This window comes from Marmota flaviventris, chromosome 1, assembly GCF_047511675.1.
Source record: "Marmota flaviventris isolate mMarFla1 chromosome 1, mMarFla1.hap1, whole genome shotgun sequence".
NCBI classification, from domain to species: domain Eukaryota; kingdom Metazoa; phylum Chordata; class Mammalia; order Rodentia; family Sciuridae; genus Marmota; species Marmota flaviventris.
This window is the reverse complement of record NC_092498.1, coordinates 91,599,123-91,617,353: the sequence shown is the minus strand read 5'-3', so window position 1 is coordinate 91,617,353 and position 18,231 is coordinate 91,599,123. Positions and strand designations below refer to the sequence as shown.

Genomic DNA, 18,231 nt, shown 5'->3' with positions numbered 1-18,231 from the left:
GTCACTACTCTACTTTGTGGCTTCTTCATTTAATATTTTCTTGCTATAAATACATCCATATAAGGCTAATATTATGCCATACGAATGCCTGGGAATTCTTTTCAAACATATACATGGCCATACATATAAGAATTATATTAGCATCCATGTGCTTCCCCAATATCATTTCACAGTCTACTACATGTGATGCTACAATAAAATGGTTGGTCCATTATGAATGGTGATGACACAATTTCTTTAGCAGATTTAAAATGATAATTTTACTTCTAGGGGAAAAAACCTGAATCATGCTACACATCTAAATAATGGTAGAAAAAGTCATGATGATGGTTTATATTATATGTATATTACAATAATTGCAAATATCAGCTTTATATTTGCAGGTAACAACGAAGGTTTTCTACTCACTACACAAGGTTAAGGAAAATCTGAAAATTTCAAATGTTTATTTTATATTTCCATAAACTTCTTACAGGGTAACGATAGGGACAATATGATGAATATTTAATGCTGTTGGCACATTACAATCTAAAACCTGGTACAATACCTGCACTGTGATGGAAGGGACAACATCAGTTCCGATTTCAACATCAGTGGCTTGCTATAAACACAAAATTGAAAAGAAATGTTACCCACCAAAGAGTGAATACATTTGGGGACAATATATACTTCCTACCATCAAGTAAGAAACTAACTATAAAGGATTTATCACTCTAGTGATAACTAAAAGACTCAGTATGGCTTTTAGATTAGCTAACATTTAAAAAAAAAAAAACCTCAAAAAGGAAAGGAAAAGTCACATATTTTATCAAACCATTCTATTTCCAAATTTACTTGAATGTACAAATTTACTTGAATGTCCAATGTAGTAACTTTATTAATTTGTTCTTTATATTATATGAAAGAAGCCTTCCTTATATTTCCCAGATGAACATCATGCCATTATGTCACTCATTTAGGTACTTGTCCTTTCAACTTGCAAAAGTATGTTTTATTTAGATTAAGAATATGTATCTCAGACATGTAAATAAGAGGCAAATGGCCTTAAACCTAGAAAATACAAATGGAATAGTACTTTTCCTAATAGTTCATGAACTAATGGGCCCTCTTTGAACATCATTGTTACCTGTTCCTATCTCTTAAACAACTCATCGTACATACGGCAAATATCTTCTTATAATTTTATAGAGTAAAAGTGGCATACTGGGAAGAAATGAATATTCACTGTATGATAAAATAAGACCAAGGGGAAACTTATATTGTAATAATACCCATATAAATTCTGTGGAACAATTAAGATTATAATGTCTGTGTTCAACCAATGAACCAGACCCTTTGTGCTTTTGTATTTGAAAATTTTTTTGCTAGGAAAACTAAGCCACTTCTAATCAATGTAGAAAACTATGATGTAATGGGCATCAGCAGAATTAAGAGTTGGGAGATTCACATTCTGTTTGTGGTTCCATAGAAGATCATATTTGAACTCTGGTCCAGTTGCTCAGACAGGAAGATGGGATAGTTATGTTTCTCTCCTCCACAAAAGACTCCATTCTAATATAAGTTATATTTCTGATTCTGAGGTGCATTCTTTCATAACAATGATTCAAAATAAAATATTAATGCAGGCTTTTTGCGCCAGTACCAAGTTACCTAATATCCAGGAAATGTTTCATATTTAGCTGCCCACAGATCTAGAAGAGAAACCAACACCTCCTGTTTCCTGCTCTTTTCAATCCACGTTGAAACACCTAGATTTTTCAAGGACAGTCATATGTTGGGAACATGAAATTATAGCTAGAGAAAAATGGCTATAAGAAGACATCATGGCACCACAGCCACATAAATTGTTGGGCTAATGTTCTCCAGTGGGATGAATATGATATTCTTAAGAAATAAAAATATCAACATAGGGAAAATGAAGCTGAAAAGAGACATCTACTTAAGAGCAAACAGCACTCAAGGTTACCAATAGGGAAATATACATTACAATAAGCACCACTACATAAGACCAAAAGTTCCCAAAGAACAGAAAGAAATTCCTCATTCCAAATAGCCTATGTTTAAAATAACCTAGAAAAAAATATGTAAGTTGCCTAAAGGAAAAAAAAAAGAGTCATTTCCACAGCAAGAAAATGTGAGTACATTTGTCAGCTAACTAAGTAGAAATGTTCCATTCAGGCTTACCTTTCAGGTAGAGTAAGAAATGGTGTGTGTTAAATGGCTCATGTTTAAAATAGTTCCTCTAGCATGTGAGTCATCTGGGGTGAATGTTTCTTTCAAATAGTCTTAGAGTACCTAATTTATTATACTACAGGAATGTTAACATGATTTTTATCACAATTTGGATTGGCTGTTTACACAAGATTAATCTTTGAAGACTCATGATAATTACTTATAATAGTATGTTCTGATACTTAAATATCAAGCAACATTATATGATATGAACCACAAATGTAAAATGAGCAAATTCAATCACTTCCCTAAATTGATCAATTTCTGGCAGAAGCATAGATAAACTTAATAGATTTTTTTTTTTTTTGCCAAGAACTCTGATTTTCTTTTTTTTTTTTTAATTTTTTATTGTGGGTTGTTCAAAACATTACAAATTTCTTGACATATCATATTCCACACTTTGATTCAAGTGGGTTATGAACTCCCACCTTCACCCCATACCCAGATTGCAGAATCACATCAGTTACACATCCATTGATTTACAAATTGCCATACTAGTGTCTGTTGTGCTCCGCTGCCTTTCCCATCCTCCACCCTCCCCACTCCCCACCTCTCCCCTCCCCTCCCCTCCTCTCTCTCTACCTCCTCCACTGTATAACCCTGAGGGTCTCCTTCCATTACCATGCAATTTCCCTTCTCTCTCCCTTTCCCTCCCACCTCTCATTCCTGTTAAATGTTAATCTTCTTCTCCTGCTCTTCATCCCTACTCTGTTCTTAGTTACTCTCCTTATATCAAAGAAGACATTTGGCATTTGTTTTTTAGGGATTGGCTAGCTTCACTTAGCATAATCTGCTCTAATGCCATCCATTTCCCTGTAAATTCTATGATTTTGTCATTTTTTAATGCAGAGTAATACTCCATTGTGTATAAATGCCACATTTTTTTTATCCATTCGTCTATTGAAGGGCATCTAGGTTGGTTCCACAGTCTTGCTATTGTGAACTGTGCTGCTATGAACATCGATGTAGCAGTGTCCCTGTAGCATGCCCTTTTTAGGTCTTTAGGGAATAGACCAAGAAGGGGAATAGCTGGGTCAAATGGTGGCTCCATTCCCAACTTTCCAAGAAATCTCCATACTGCTTTCCAAATTGGCTGCACCAATCTGCAGTCCCACCAGCAATGTACAAGTGTACCCTTTTCCCCACATCCTCGCCAGCACTTGTTGTTGTTTGACTTCTTAATGGCTGCCAATCTTACTGGAGTGAGATGGTATCTTAGGGTGGTTTTGATTTGCATTTCTCTGACAGCTAGAGATGTTGAGCATTTTTTCATGTACTTGTTGATTGACTGTATGTCCTCCTCTGAGAAGTGTCTGTTCAGGTCCTTGGCCCATTTGTTGATTGGGTTGTTTGTTCTCTTATTGTCTAATTTTTTGAGTTCTTTGTATACTCTGGATATTAGGGCTCTATCTGAAGTGTGAGGAGTAAAGATTTGTTCCCAGGGTGTAGGCTCCCTATTTACCTCTCTTATTGTTTCTTTTGCTGAGAAAAAACTTTTTAGTTTGAGTAAGTCCCATTTGTTGATTCTAGTTATTAACTTTTGTGCTACGGGTGTCCTATTGAGGAATTTGGAGCCCGACCCCACAATATGTAGATCGTAGCCAACTTTTTCTTCTATCAGACGGCGTGTATCTGATTTGATATCAAGCTCCTTGATCCATTTTGAATTCACTTTTGTGCATGGCGAGAGAAAGGGATTCAGTTTCATTTTGTTGCATATGGATTTCCAGTTTTCCCAGCACCATTTGTTGAAGATGCTATCCTTTCTCCATTGCATGCTTTTAGCCCCTTTATCAAATATAAGATAGTTGTAGTTTTGTGGATTGGTTTCTGTGTCCTCTATTCTGTACCATTGGTCCACCCGCCTGTTTTGGTACCAGTACCATGCTGTTTTTGTTACTATTGCTCTGTAGTATAGTTTGAAGTCTGGTATCGCTATACCGCCTGATTCACACTTCCTGCTTAGCATTGTTTTTGCTATTCTGGGTCTTTTATTTTTCCATGTGAATTTCATGATTGCTTTCTCTATTTCTACAAGAAATGCCGTTGGGATTTTGATTGGCATTGCATTAAACCTATAGAGAACTTTTGGTAATATCGCCATTTTGATGATGTTAGTTCTGCCTATCCATGAACAGGGTATATTTTTCCATCTTCTAAGATCTTCTTCTATTTCTCTCTTTAGGGTTCTGTAGTTTTCATTGTATAAGTCTTTCACCTCTTTTGTTAGGTTGATTCCCAAGTATTTTATTTTTTTTGAAGATATTTTGAATGGAGTGGTTGTCCTCATTTCCATTTCAGAGGATTAACTTAATAGATTTTTACCCAAGCTTCAGGCAATGGATTTTATCCAAACCTCAGGCAATAAGACATAATCAATCATACTCTTAAAAACTATATACAGAAAATTAAACGAGGAGATGGAATAATACAACCAAGAATTGTCACCCCTTTCATTCCCTTTCATTCTTCCTGGTTCTTAGTTTTACACATTCACAAAGCAAATATTTATTGAGTATCTATTATATGGAAAGCACTAAGGATACAAGTGAACAAGATAAGTAACGGTACATAGGTGGTGGCAATGTTGGAAAAAGTAAAATGCAATTTGGTGGTAGTGGTGGTGGTGATGATGATGATAATAATTATCATAATAATTCAACAAAGTAGATTCTATTATTATTATTCTCATTTTTCAGATGAAAAGTTGAGACTAAAATAATTAAGTACCTTGCCTGGGATCACACAGATATAGTGGATGAGAAAATAATTCCTGGACCAACTGAACTCTTAAACTCCATTACCACCATCCCAACCAAAAAAAGTATTAAATGCTATAAATAATCAAACTCTAAGCCAGGCCATTTATAAACATCATCTCATTGAACCTTCAACAAAAATCTTGTGGAGTAGGTATTATCATCTGGATTAAAATTATCTCAATTCTATGGTAATGAGAAAGTTTTTAAATTAAAATTAAATTAAAAAAAAAAAGATTGGGCAGGGGATGTGGCTCAAGCAGTAGCGCATTTGCCTGGCATGCGCGCGGAGCTGGGTTCGATCCTCAGCACCACAAAAAAATAAAATTCAGATGTTGTGTCCACCAAAAACTAAAAGATAAATATTAAAAAATTATCTCTCTCTCTGTAAAAAAAAAAGATAGCTTCAGAACAATAATCTTTCTACTACTCACCCCCCCACACACACATACCCATATACCCTCATTTCTTTTTTAGACTGAAATCCTACTGCAAAAGCTCCCTACTGGCATTAAGAAGATAGAAATGTTTTTATTTGAAAGATTAAAAGCCTAAAATTTGTTATCTTCCCTGAAGTTTCTGTTGGGAGACCTAGAATTTAAACTGACAAACTCTGATCTCAATACAAAATATATGAATACACCTACAGAGACTGGATCAAAGTTAGAAGAAACCATGGCATAAACTTTTAAGTCATCTTCTTTCTCAGGCATGGGCCAAATACCTGTAATTAAAAAAAGATATTTAATCATAAAGTAAAACCTGCTTCATATAATTTTTATTTAAAGGTTTATCTGTACCATATTCTTTAAAGCTCATAAACATACAAATTGAAAAAAATACATTAACAGAATTAGAAGCTTAATCCTAATCTTTTCCTCTACAATAATGTGAAGAAGAATACCTTCTCTTGCTCCAAAGGTATTAGCTAAGATTAGAGTCATTGACCAGTATTGGAAATTGTAATGCTATCTCCTCAATCATTAGTGAAAGTCCAAATTAATACAACTTTTTTGAAGATAAGTTGTGGCTGTAATTATGAAAATATAAAGTGTACCTATCCTGTAACTTAACAATTCTACAACCAAGAATTTATCCAATACTCACAAACCCAAGGAGGTTCTCTGCTATTAATAGCTTAAATATAAAAATAAAAACAACTTAAATATCCATATATCTATTTAATAGGGAGATAGTTAAATAAAATATGGTATATTCATACTGTGTAGTGGTTCAAACCTATAAATAAGAGTGCATTCAATCTTCATACACTAATATGAACTCAGAGATATACCTATTAATTTTTAAAAAGCAAAATACAGCACAATGTGTTTAATATGCACATGTTTGGTCAAAACAAGTATATAAACCTTAATATTTTCTAGATGAATACACAAAACTATTGATAAGAATTTCCTTTAAGAAAGAGAACTAGAATAAATGTTAATGTGTAAAAAATAAAAAGAAACAAAGGTAACTAGGGTCTGGATCAAAGATAGACTCATGTTTCACTATTTATCTTTTTAGTACTTTCTGAATTAGTTTTACTATGCATTTCTATAGTTCAAGTATATCCCCCACAGGTTCATATGCAGGAAGCTTGGCACCAGACACAGTGATGTTAAGAGACAGTGGAACCTTGAAGAGGTGGGACTAATGGGAGGTCCTTAAATCACTGAAGGCACTGACTGTCCTTGAAGAAATTGACATGGCACTTTGGGGACCCTGGATAGTTCTTGCAAGAGGGTTGTCATAAAAAGGACAAGACTGGTCCCTCCCTTCTCTCTGGCTTCCTGTCTTACAATGTAATCTCTGCCCTCTCACACATGCTCTGCCATTGTGATGCCATCTACCATGAGGGCCTCACCAAAAGCAAGCCAATGTTGATGCCATGCCCATGAACTATGAGCTAAATAAAGTACTTTTCTTTATAAGGTACACAGCTTCAAGCATTTTATCACAGAAACAGACTAACATGTACAAGCTGTTTTCATAATTTCAAACATTTTTATTACATAATATTATGAATAAGTGACAAGAGATCCTAAATATGAAGCAGAAATTATTTTATGCACATATGTGTACACATATATACATACACATATGTGGGAAGCCATTCTCGCACATGATTGGGCACCTCCCGGATTGGGTGTGAGGCGTTCTGGCCAAACTGTGTCAGAGCTTTCCCCACCCTCTCCAGGTGTGAGAGCCTGTCCATGTGGGGGTGTGACTGACCATGGACCCTGAGGCCAATCACTAACCCTGACCTTGGAATGCTGCCCCCCTTGACCTTCATTGGATGGAATTTTCCCCTGAATTTCTTGTTCCCCAATAAAAGGCCACTCCCTGGCGTGCTCTCTCTCTCTCTCTCTCCTGCTAGCCCTGAGTAAGCCTTGCTGCCCTACTGGGTGGTTCGAGGTGAGAGCCGTCTCGGACCTGGTCATAGAAAAAGGTAATTGAGTCTGTGTGTGTTTTATTTTGATCTCACTAGTTAACTTCTATGCCATGAACCTCTTTAATGAAACCAGCGTGCTGGTCGCCTGGTGGACATATATATATATATATATATATATATATATATATATATATATATATATATATATATATATATATATTCATATATATACATACACATACAGACATATGTTCATTCATGGACACACAAACACAAATCCAACAATTGATTGCCTGGCCAGCAGCCATTCTTCCCTCCTCCCTCTGTGGCACAGCCCTAATTTCACTGAGGTAGTCTGCTTCATCTCAGAGAAAGTCTCCTCTCTCAGGCTCCAGGTTCAAATCTAATCCTAGTGATTCCATTCCACTGACCATTCATTATTTTAAAGATAAACATGATCTTAATCCTGGCAAATAGGAGGAAAGAGAAGTGGGGATAGTGGAATGCTGGCATATGCTTCTGGGAAAGCTGTTTTTCCTTCATAAGAGGAAGACTCAGGCCTCTTCTTCCCTGGAAATCATATCTGCACACAATGCCAGGAACTGCTAGGGTTACCCTGTGATCCTAAGGGAAAACATCCTCACACAATGAGGACAGATGACTGAAAACATGGACAGCAACTGAATACCTCACAAACAAGAAAAAAAATGTCCACAATTGCCACCAGGCATTCCTACCAATAATGCAAAAATTGGAAAGGGAATTTCTAAACCTGGTAAGAGTACAAAAGGCCACTCATTGCCCATCCAATAACAATGTTTCAATTCTTCATTACTAAAATAAGCCCAATTTTATTCTGAGCAACAAAGTACTCAGTTAAAACACTTAACTTCCCTGCCTGTTTTGCAATTTGGAATAGCCAGGGAGATGTAAGTAGGAGCTGTTGAGGGTGTGGCTTCCAGGAAAGCTCTTCAGAGGCTGACTCAACTGCAGATGTGAGAGCAAAAGTTCCAGAAGCCATTCTGGACCAATAGATGACCCTGGGATAGAAGGAATCCGAATCCTTGTGACTAGAACTGCTAAGCTGCCACATCTCTGAGTTTCCACCTTGTTTAAGCTGCCTTATACAGGTATTCTGTTATATGCAGCCAGATATAACCCTAAATTAACAAGGTCACTAAGTTCTAATGTTTCTAGTACTGAGTGGTTATGTCAACCTAAGTCTTCCCAAACATATTTTCAATGGGGTGCAGACTCATTTATATGCCTATGTTTTACTGCTTTCCTACCCTGAAGACATAACTATATGGGTGCCTATCTTAAATGCTGCAACCAGTGCATCATACTCACCCCTAGTAGAGAACATGATCAATTGTTTAAATCATAAGAAAACTCCCATCTCTAAAAGTACCTATCATCAGGTATTACTGCCAACTGGTAACAAAAATGCTAGGCAGGATTCTCACTAATGAGTTGAATATGAAAAGCTTCAGAATCCATGAGCCATACAGAAATTATTACTATAATTTCATGCTTACAACATACATTCCTCATATAACTTACACACATAAAATCAGCTTCAAAACACTTTTATTGCAGTAGATAATACACACCATGTGTACAACAAAATGTACTCTTTAAATTGCCTTTAATTTTTGCTGCAACTCTTCCTTTGAAAAAGTTTTTAAGAGCTTTAAGTACAGAACACAGCCCACAAGACTGTGAATTCCTTTTGCAAGTTAAAGCCACTGTACTAAAATAAGTGACATTTAAATGAATAATGAGGTCATCAAAAAGTTCAGAGTTTTAACTTCTCATAAACTATAAATGAAATAATTTGGAACTTTAATATAATTACAGGTATTTTAATAAACAAGCATACCAAAGCTTTATAAGGGTACAAAATACTAAGCTTTTTTCCATATCTAGAAATAAAATATTTTAAAAGCTTCACTTTTTAAAGTTTGTTTCTTTTTCAAGAATAAAACCATAATATAGTAGAATAAAAGGGGCAAGGAACTTCAAACATTAACTAAAATTTGAGGTTATGTAAATAATGAACTTTGCACTCAAGTCTGTGGATATATCTCCAGCTTAATTAGCACTTATTTCAAGATACACAAATGAATCAAGGCAATGACAAGTAAAATAGCCTAACCCTTCTCACTCTAGGGCATCATTATGGATGCCAAGGAATAACTTTTAGCTATAAGGGATTTTCTGAGAAATTTCATACACAATTAATGTTAATCAAAATACCATTAGCACATTGCTCATGCAAAGGGCAAAATCTCAAGGCACAAACTTTGGAGTGAAAACCTAGAGTTTTATGAACTCTAGAAATTTCACATTCATGTGCAGGTCACTCTTCCCCAATTACATTTTTAAATGACAAGATGAGACTTATAATTCCATTAATCCCAAAAATACTGGTATCAAAAACTGAAAATAAAATAGTATCTTGCAGTATGACAGCTCCAATGTTAACCATTCTCTAGCCGACATGGGGGTGCTGACAACAAAGCAGCTTTTAAGGAACTGGAGGTACTTGAAAGACCCGAGTTTCATTAGCTTACTTTGAAAACTTTCTAAAAGAATGTGTGAAGCCAAAGCATAACAACTTCATTTTTAATACTCACATTTTTATATATATATATATCATCTCAGTTCCTTAGAACCAGAGAAATATAATCTTGGTAATACACTCAAAAATACATAAATCTAGGAAAATGACTGGATCAAGATTAAGATTGGCTCTGTTGTTTTGGTTGGCCTTTGATGCTCTGCTTCTTTTACAATTCCTACTTGTTTTAACATTTCTTTTATGCGAGAATAGTCCATATTTTTTCTCATTAAAAAAATACTTTTACCTGACCCTGAAAAAGAAACTTAAAGTAATGCTTTTCACATGTCTAACTCTAACTCCAGGATTGGTGTTTTGTTTCTCCTTTTAATTTACAATAAAATTACACCCTTGTGAGTCCCAAAGTAAGATAATATTGAGTTATTCAAAACTTAGGAACTGAAAATATCATCAGTCTCCGAGTCATTAGAAATCAGCATACCACAGGCTACACTCCATTTGGACAGTTAATTAACTCCAAACATAAATTATATCACTAAGCTGCAAATTACTACATTTTTAGTAACAACATGTACTGCTTTGGTTTCTTTTAAAAGCAGTAACTAAATTTTTTTTCAGGGATATTAGAAGTTAATAAATGCCCACTCTAACCTTCTTCTCAAGGCCTGACATCACAACCCAAAGATTTACTTTTCCTTTTCTTAAAGTTTAAGGGGAAAAAAAAACTAAATAGTGGGCTGGGGATGTGGCTCAAGCGGTAGCGCGCTCGCCTGGCATGCATGCTGCCCAGGTTCGATCCTCAGCACCACATACAAACAAAGATGTTGTATCCGCCGAGAACTAAAAAATAAATATAAAAAAAAAAAATTCTCTCTCTCTCTCTCTCTCTCTCTCTCTCTCCCCACTCTCTCTTTAAAAAAAAAAAAAAAACTAAATAGTGCTGACCCTGAAACACATTGACAAAAGCATTATCTTGAATACAGCATATTTTCCAGAAAGTTTAGTATACAAAGTAAGCTCAAAGACTACATGCTAAGTAACACTGTCTTTGAAGTATGATTTTAATTAATCTTGGGAGAGGAAATTAACTAGTATGTACAAAACATTGTCTATATGCAAGATAAAGTGGATTTTACAATAAATACTAAAATTAAATAATAAAAGCTGCAAATGAGATACCTTGTGATTTAACAACTTTGATAATTCTCTGAAGTTCTTTCAATTCTACATCAAGTTCATCATAGTTTAATTCTCTAGATTCAACTTTTGGAGCTTGGAACAGAGAAGGGTCTGTCCCCAGGTATGAGCACTGCAAGCGACCATCATCACTGAGGGTGACTATCACTCCCTTTAAGTTCCTACAATAAAGAAGAGAAAATGAGACATGATTAAAAAATTCAAAGTGTTTATCCTTGACAAACTACATTTTTACTCAATTCAGTATCGACATTCCATGAAGAAAATGATTGTATATCTATTTTTAAAGTTTTACTTGAAAGACTTATTTCAAATGTTTAAATCATCATTATATTTACAGAAGTACTCCCAATGTTAAGATTTATTACAGAAGGGAAAAATAGCCTTTAAAATTCTTATAATAGCCACCATTTTGGGGACCTAACTACATGGTGAATAGTGCTCTCAGGTACTGTTTTTAATTCTCACTTGACAGATTCATGACAAACTTGAGAACTACAGGTTAGTTGGTTGGTTGGTTGGTTGGTTGGTTTGGCACAGGGAATTGAATCCAGAAGCACTTAACCACTGAGCCACACCTCCGCCCCTTTTATTTTTTATTTTGAGACAGGGTCTCACTATGTTGCTAAGGCTGCCTCAAACTTTCGATCCTCTTGCCTCAGAGGTGATGGGATTACAGGAATGCACCATCATGCCCAGCTGTGAACTATACTTTTAAGTCTAAAGGATCAAGAGATGGAGCTGGATGGCTGAAGCTGGAGCTCAGTAATAGAGCACTTGCCTAGAATGGATGAGGTACTGAGTCCAATCCTTAGCAGCACATTAAAAAAGAGAGAGAGAGAGATGAAGCTGGGATGCTGGCTGGATGAAGATAATGGATGAGGTACAGAAGAAAGGTCAGGATAACCAAAGAGACAAGAGTGAAGATGGTTGAAAAAGCCAGGCAAGGCCTAGGAGAAAAACAACACGTTCCTGCTTTTTTCTCATCTACCCTTAGGGCTAACATTTACTCTCTTTCCATTTCCTTTATACACTTCTCGCTTCCTTTATACACTTCCCTTCCCAAATGCCATCAAATTTGGTTTTTTTTTCCACTCTTAGACCATCGTCCTGCTTCATAACTCTAATCACTCATCATGATTTTCTCTTTTCCTCCCCCTCTGCAACAGTTTGAATGTATCCCCCAAAAGGCATGTATTGGAAACTTAATCCCCAATGCAAAAGTGTTAAGAGGTGAGACTTTTGAGAGTAGATTAGGCAATGATGCACAACTTCATGAATGGATTAAGGTTGCTTATAAAGAACTTGATGTTCCAAGTTCAGTCTCCTGCTGTCTCACACACATGCTCTCTTTCTCTTCCACCTTCTGCCATGGAATGATGCAGCAAGAAGGTCCTCACCAGATGTGGATACAAACTTTGAACTTCCCAACTCCCAAACCATAAGCGAAATAATTTTCTTTTCTTTACAAATTATGCAGTCTCTGGTGTCATTATAGTAGCATAATATAGTGTAAGACACCATCTTTTTACTCTTCCTTCTCTTAGAATCTCTCATTTCTGTTTTACTCTAGAAACTAGTCTTAGTATATAAATTGTGGGTAATTTTTAACCTGCCATTGTAAAAAATAAAAACTAAGATTTTCTGAAGTTACTATAAAAAATAGTTGAAATGAATAGTGCATTTGCTTCCTCCTTAATTTTTCCAGAGGAAAAAAAATCAATATTGGCTTAAGTCCTTTGGGGTAGATATATAATAGACTTATTTGATTTCTGTTATATTTTCTACAGTGATCTTTTGATCAAAAAATTAAAAAAAAGATTTTAATCTTGGTCTAAAGGTTAACTATTAATCAATTGAATAGAAGCTTTTTGAGAGAAAAAAAAGGTTAAAAAATGTTGCTATTTATCTGAAGGAAAAAAAAGGAAATATACAATGGATAAGATGCATAAAATTTGAGGCTTACTCAGAATAAATAAAAATGTTTAAACTGCCCCAACTATGGATCATTGCAACTCATCATCTCATTAATATAAAAGCTTGGCTGAGCTGAAAGTAGACACCATTATTACTCAATCCATCTCATTGGTGACCACCAACATCCACTTTCCACTTTCTTCAAATACAACATTCCTTATGCACCTTCTCCAGGGCTATGTATGGTGAATACCACAGAACCCTGCAGTGTAGCATCACTGAAATAAAAAAAATTATATCATTGATCCAACAGCTAAAGAGTTAGACTAGAAGTCAGAGGACTTGAATTCTAGCTATGCCTTTGCCCTACAGAGCAGAGCCCACTTGAATTCCTCTTAAACATTCTTTATTCTAAATGGGATGAAACTAGATAATCCCCAGAAATCTTTAAGGTATATGACTTGTTGTGTCATCTACCTCAGAAAATGAACACACTCCAGATGAAATCATTTTCCTAAAATAAAGTGTGAAAAATAACCCCATAGTAGCTCTAGGCTTTGAACCTTTGTTTGCAGGCAACTGAAGCCACCTAGTGGCCAAGGGAATTCTAACTTACAGCTCTGAGGTTTCAAGATTACAAATCCTCCCTCCCCTTCCAGTAGTGACTGTACCCTGGTCTCCAATCCACCCAGCCCCACTAAAGTCTAGGAATCCAAAAAGTGCTCAGGAAACTCTAGATGTTAAAGGGAAGATCCCTAGTTACCTTCTCAAAGAATATAGTAATCATCTGCTCTTGGAATACAGACAGCATTTCCATTTCATTCTCATCCTTTGAGGGATCTAAATAATAGGAAAGCTAGCATGACCCAAAACAAACGTCCCTTCCTATCCAAATTTATTTGGTTATTGGGTAATTTAGTAGTATAACTTTTATTCCATCATTTCAGAAAGCAAATAACTGTCAATTTAGATATAAGGGACTTAACTAAAAAGTCATCTGACCATATGAAATTTCTGAGTTCAAACAGAATTTAAATAATGGGGAATACATATTTCTTTCGACTCTAAAAATAAACACTCTTTATTGCTGTTAGAGGTGTTCAAACAGAAAAGGGAAGAGTTAGGGTCTTCTTTCTCTGAAAGAACTAATCAAATGATTTTCACCAGAATATCATAACAATTAAAGTCATTACAGAATTTAAGCAATTTATATTTTTCTTATCTCTAGAATTAGAATAACTATATGTATTTAAATTAAAAAAACATAAATTTGTACTATAAATTAATTCATTTAACATTGTATGCTGTCAGGCACAGTGGCACACACCTGTAATCCCAGTCACTCAAGATGCTGAGGCAGGAGGATCGAAAGTTTCAAAGCCAGCCTCAGAAATTTAGTGAGGCCCTAAACAACTCAGTGAGACCCTGTCTCTAAATAAAATACAAAAAAGGGTAGGGGACATGGCTTAGTGGTAAGTCTCCTGGGTTTAATACCCAGTAACAACAACAAAAAAAAAATCATATGCTTATTTCACAGAAACACTATGAAAAACTCTTTATGCTCTAGAATAAATCAGTGGAATTTCTTTCTAAAACATCTAAGATGGACAAAGAGTTTGACTCAGGCCTAGGAAACTACTAAATAAATAATTATTACCACTTAGTATCCTTATATAAAGGGAAATTTTTATATAAGTATATAGATGATACAAATATCCCAAAGTTAAGCCCAATTTATAAAAGAAAAAGGAAACACAATCAATCAAGATTTTTTTACATACTTCTTCTACTTAAAGAACATTTTATATAATGTTTTCCTTGTAGGTTAAAAGAAAAGGTTCTCTGAATGATAGAATGTTATGCTACAAGGAGTCATCAATTAAATTCAACATTATGTACACTATTCTTTCCAATTTAAAAATGGACATAACACTGACAAAATTAAGGTCTCTGAATTATTTCTGATTCTTGAAACATATTAGCTAACCCAAAGCACAGAATAATGTACTTTATGAAGAACCAAGGTCAAAGATGTTATATTCCTAGGATACTTAATTATTTTATGATTTTAGCAATGGGGCATGAAATTAAACAACAGTGTTTAGCTATGGAATCTGAGTAATTGTTTCATCATTCAGTAAACAGATCCCTGCCTTAACAATACATTAAAATAAAATTCCAGATGGATTTCAAAAGTTAAATTTAAAAATATGAAACTACAAAAATATTTATCTTCTTTTGGGATAGAAAGAACCTTTACTGCCAGAAAGCAATTAAAGGCCACTACAAAGGAAAGGATCTTTAAATGAAACCACACAAAAATTTTAAACCTGTTATATGCTTAAGAAACACAACGGAGTAAAAACGAAAGGTAAACTTAGAAAACACTGGCAACCAATAAGAAAATACAAAATTTATAAAATTTGTATAAAGTTATTGATATTCAACTGCTTTTGACCTATAAAAGCAATTTTATATGTTGAACCTAATAAGCAAAGAACTTTTTTACAAATCAATGAAAATATCAATAAGATTATATCACAACAGAAAGAAGTCAAAGGACATGTGCCGACAATTCACATATAAAACTAATAAGTACAGAAAAAAACTCAAAATCAAAGAAATTTATATTTTTAAACTATTTCAAAAGCATATTTGTTTAACACCTCAAACTACTGTATTTAATGAGTCCTGGGTAAGAAAAGGTATCTGGCAACTTGGTGACAATGCAACTTTGTTTAAAATCCTTTTAGGGAACATTTTATGTACACACACACACAAATGCACACATATTTGTGTGATCAATTACATGAATATATGCATATGTGTGTACACAAAAAATCCTTAAAAATGCTCATTGCCTTTGACACAGTATTCTATTTCATAGTTATTAAAGAAATTTAGAAACAACCCAAATGATAAGAAAAGGGAAAGAAACATTATAGTAGAATGTTTACAATCCATTAAAAAATATGTTTTATACATGAAGAGAGAGTGAACAGAATGGGAGAAAATCTTTGCCACCTGTACCTCGGAGCATTAATCCCCAGGATATATAAGGAACTCAAAAAACTTAACACCAAAGAAACCAAATAATCCACTCAATAAATGGGAAAAGGAACTGAACAGACACTTCACAGAAAAAGAAATACGATCAATCAAAAAACATATAAGAAAGTGTTCAACATCACTAGCAATTAGAAAAATGCAAATTAAAACTACATTGAGATTCTATCTCTCTTCAGTCAGTATGGCAATTATCAAGAATACAAGTTAACAATAAATGTTGGTGAGGATGTGGTTAAAAAGATATACTCATACATTGCTGGTAGGACTGAAAATTGGTGCAACCACTATGGAAAGCAGTATGGAGATTCCTCAAAAAACTTAGAATGGAACAAACATTTGACCCAGTTATCTCACTCCTCAGAATATACCCAAAGGGCTTAAAATCAGCATACTATAGTGATGCAGCCACATCAATACTCATAGCAGTTCAATTCATGATAGCTAAGTATGGAACCAAACTAGGTACCCTTCAACAGATAAATGGATAAAGAAATTGTGGTACATATACACAATGGAATATTACCTAACCATAAAGAATGAAATTATGGCATGAAACTGGGATATAATGGGAAAGACAGTAGAATGAATTGAACATAACTCTCCTATGTTCATATATGAGTATACAACCAGTGTAACTCTACATCATGTACAACTACAAGAATGGGAAGTTATACTCCATGTATGTAGGATATGTCAAGATATATTCTACTGCCATATATAAAAAGAATAATTTTTTTAAAAAACTATGTCTTATAAAATATCTGCTATACAAAAGTAGCAAAAAATATTAAATGTAAAACAAAGTTCTGCACATCCATTTTATTCTGTTTACAAAATGTAGATTAGGAAAAAATACATAATGCTAACAGAATGGTGACTATCTAGTTAGTGAAATCATAAATTATTTTTATTTTGTTTTATAGTTACAAAAGATTAGAGGAAAAACTTTTTAAGGGGAAAAACGTTTTATTTTCCATTGCCAGAGGCTGAATTTGAATCAGCAACTTAGAAATTAAACATCTGTGGAACTCAAACATTTATCTAAAATATCTTTTTCTGACAAGACCAATCTATAAAAATACAACCTGAAAATATATGAAGTGTAACTTAGAATAGGCAGAAAACAAAGCTTGTTTCATTTGCTAGTACGATGAAATAAATAATAGTTTTTAAAACAAATTTAAAAATCTAATGGTCTTTTTTCCAGCCTCATTTTTTACAAAACAGAAACATTTTAAGTTATCTACTTGTCAAAGTCTGTTTTGCCACCCTATGTAGGTATCAAAGAAATCCTAAAAACTTAAATGCTACCTATTGTACTCAATTTTTATACTCTACCTCGGTAAGAAGCACATTTAAAGTACTTCCTTTCAAGTACTGCAAGACAGATTCAGTACATGTAGCTCTTTCTCAGCCTTGAAGGGCTATACATGGGCACTTGAACATATTTGGAGTCAGTCCACTATCATTCATTTAAGCTATGATTATTGAGGATCTGCTATACAACAGATGGTATAAGCTAAAGAAGATATGATCCTTTCCTTATTAAAAGAAGAAAACTTTGGTCTAATTTTTTAAAACTCATAATTACAACTTAATGTGACAGATACTACAGCATGGTAGGAAGAGAATGTGGAGGCCTTGCATCAAAGAGCAGAGCAAGGATTCACAGGACAAAGAACACAAAGACTGCACCTTGACCTACAATTAGATCTTCAAAGATGGAAAGAATGGACAGACTAAAGGCAGAGGACCTCAGTCTTGGGAAACTTATTCAGTCTCACAACTTTAAACATTTCCATTGTTCAGGTTCCCACATTTATATCTCAAGCCAGACCTCTCTCTCCCACAGTCCAGATATGCAAATGAACCTTTGGAAAACAAAGCATATGGAAACCATATCTTATTCCATCAGCAAATATTGCCAGTCCTACTTTTAAATATATCCAGAATTCAATTCCTTCTCACCAAGTTCACTGCTGCATTCCTGAACAAAGGCCCTTATATTCCCCTGAATAATTGCTGTAACCAGGCTTCCTACTTCTACCTTGTGCCTCTAAACTAACTTTCCAAGAATA

The 18,231-nt window shown here is 34.5% G+C and overlaps 1 protein-coding gene across 3 annotated transcripts in view; it reads right to left on the bottom strand.

The window, feature by feature from the left end:
* The window catches only part of Bbs9 (Bardet-Biedl syndrome 9), a 507,346-nt gene that overhangs the window by 297,762 nt on the left and 191,353 nt on the right, over window positions 1–18,231 (bottom strand). For all 3 annotated transcript variants that reach the window (XR_011706693.1, XM_027939697.2, XM_071608408.1), the window contains exons 10-12: window positions 11,150–11,328; window positions 5,639–5,715; window positions 548–601 (exon numbers count right to left, since the gene is read on the bottom strand). Coding sequence is in view for 2 of the 3 variants with exons in the window: in XM_027939697.2 (XP_027795498.1) it covers window positions 548–601; window positions 5,639–5,715; window positions 11,150–11,328 (310 nt within the window). In the remaining variant the exon portion in view is untranslated. The remainder of the gene's footprint in view (window positions 1–547; window positions 602–5,638; window positions 5,716–11,149; window positions 11,329–18,231) is intronic.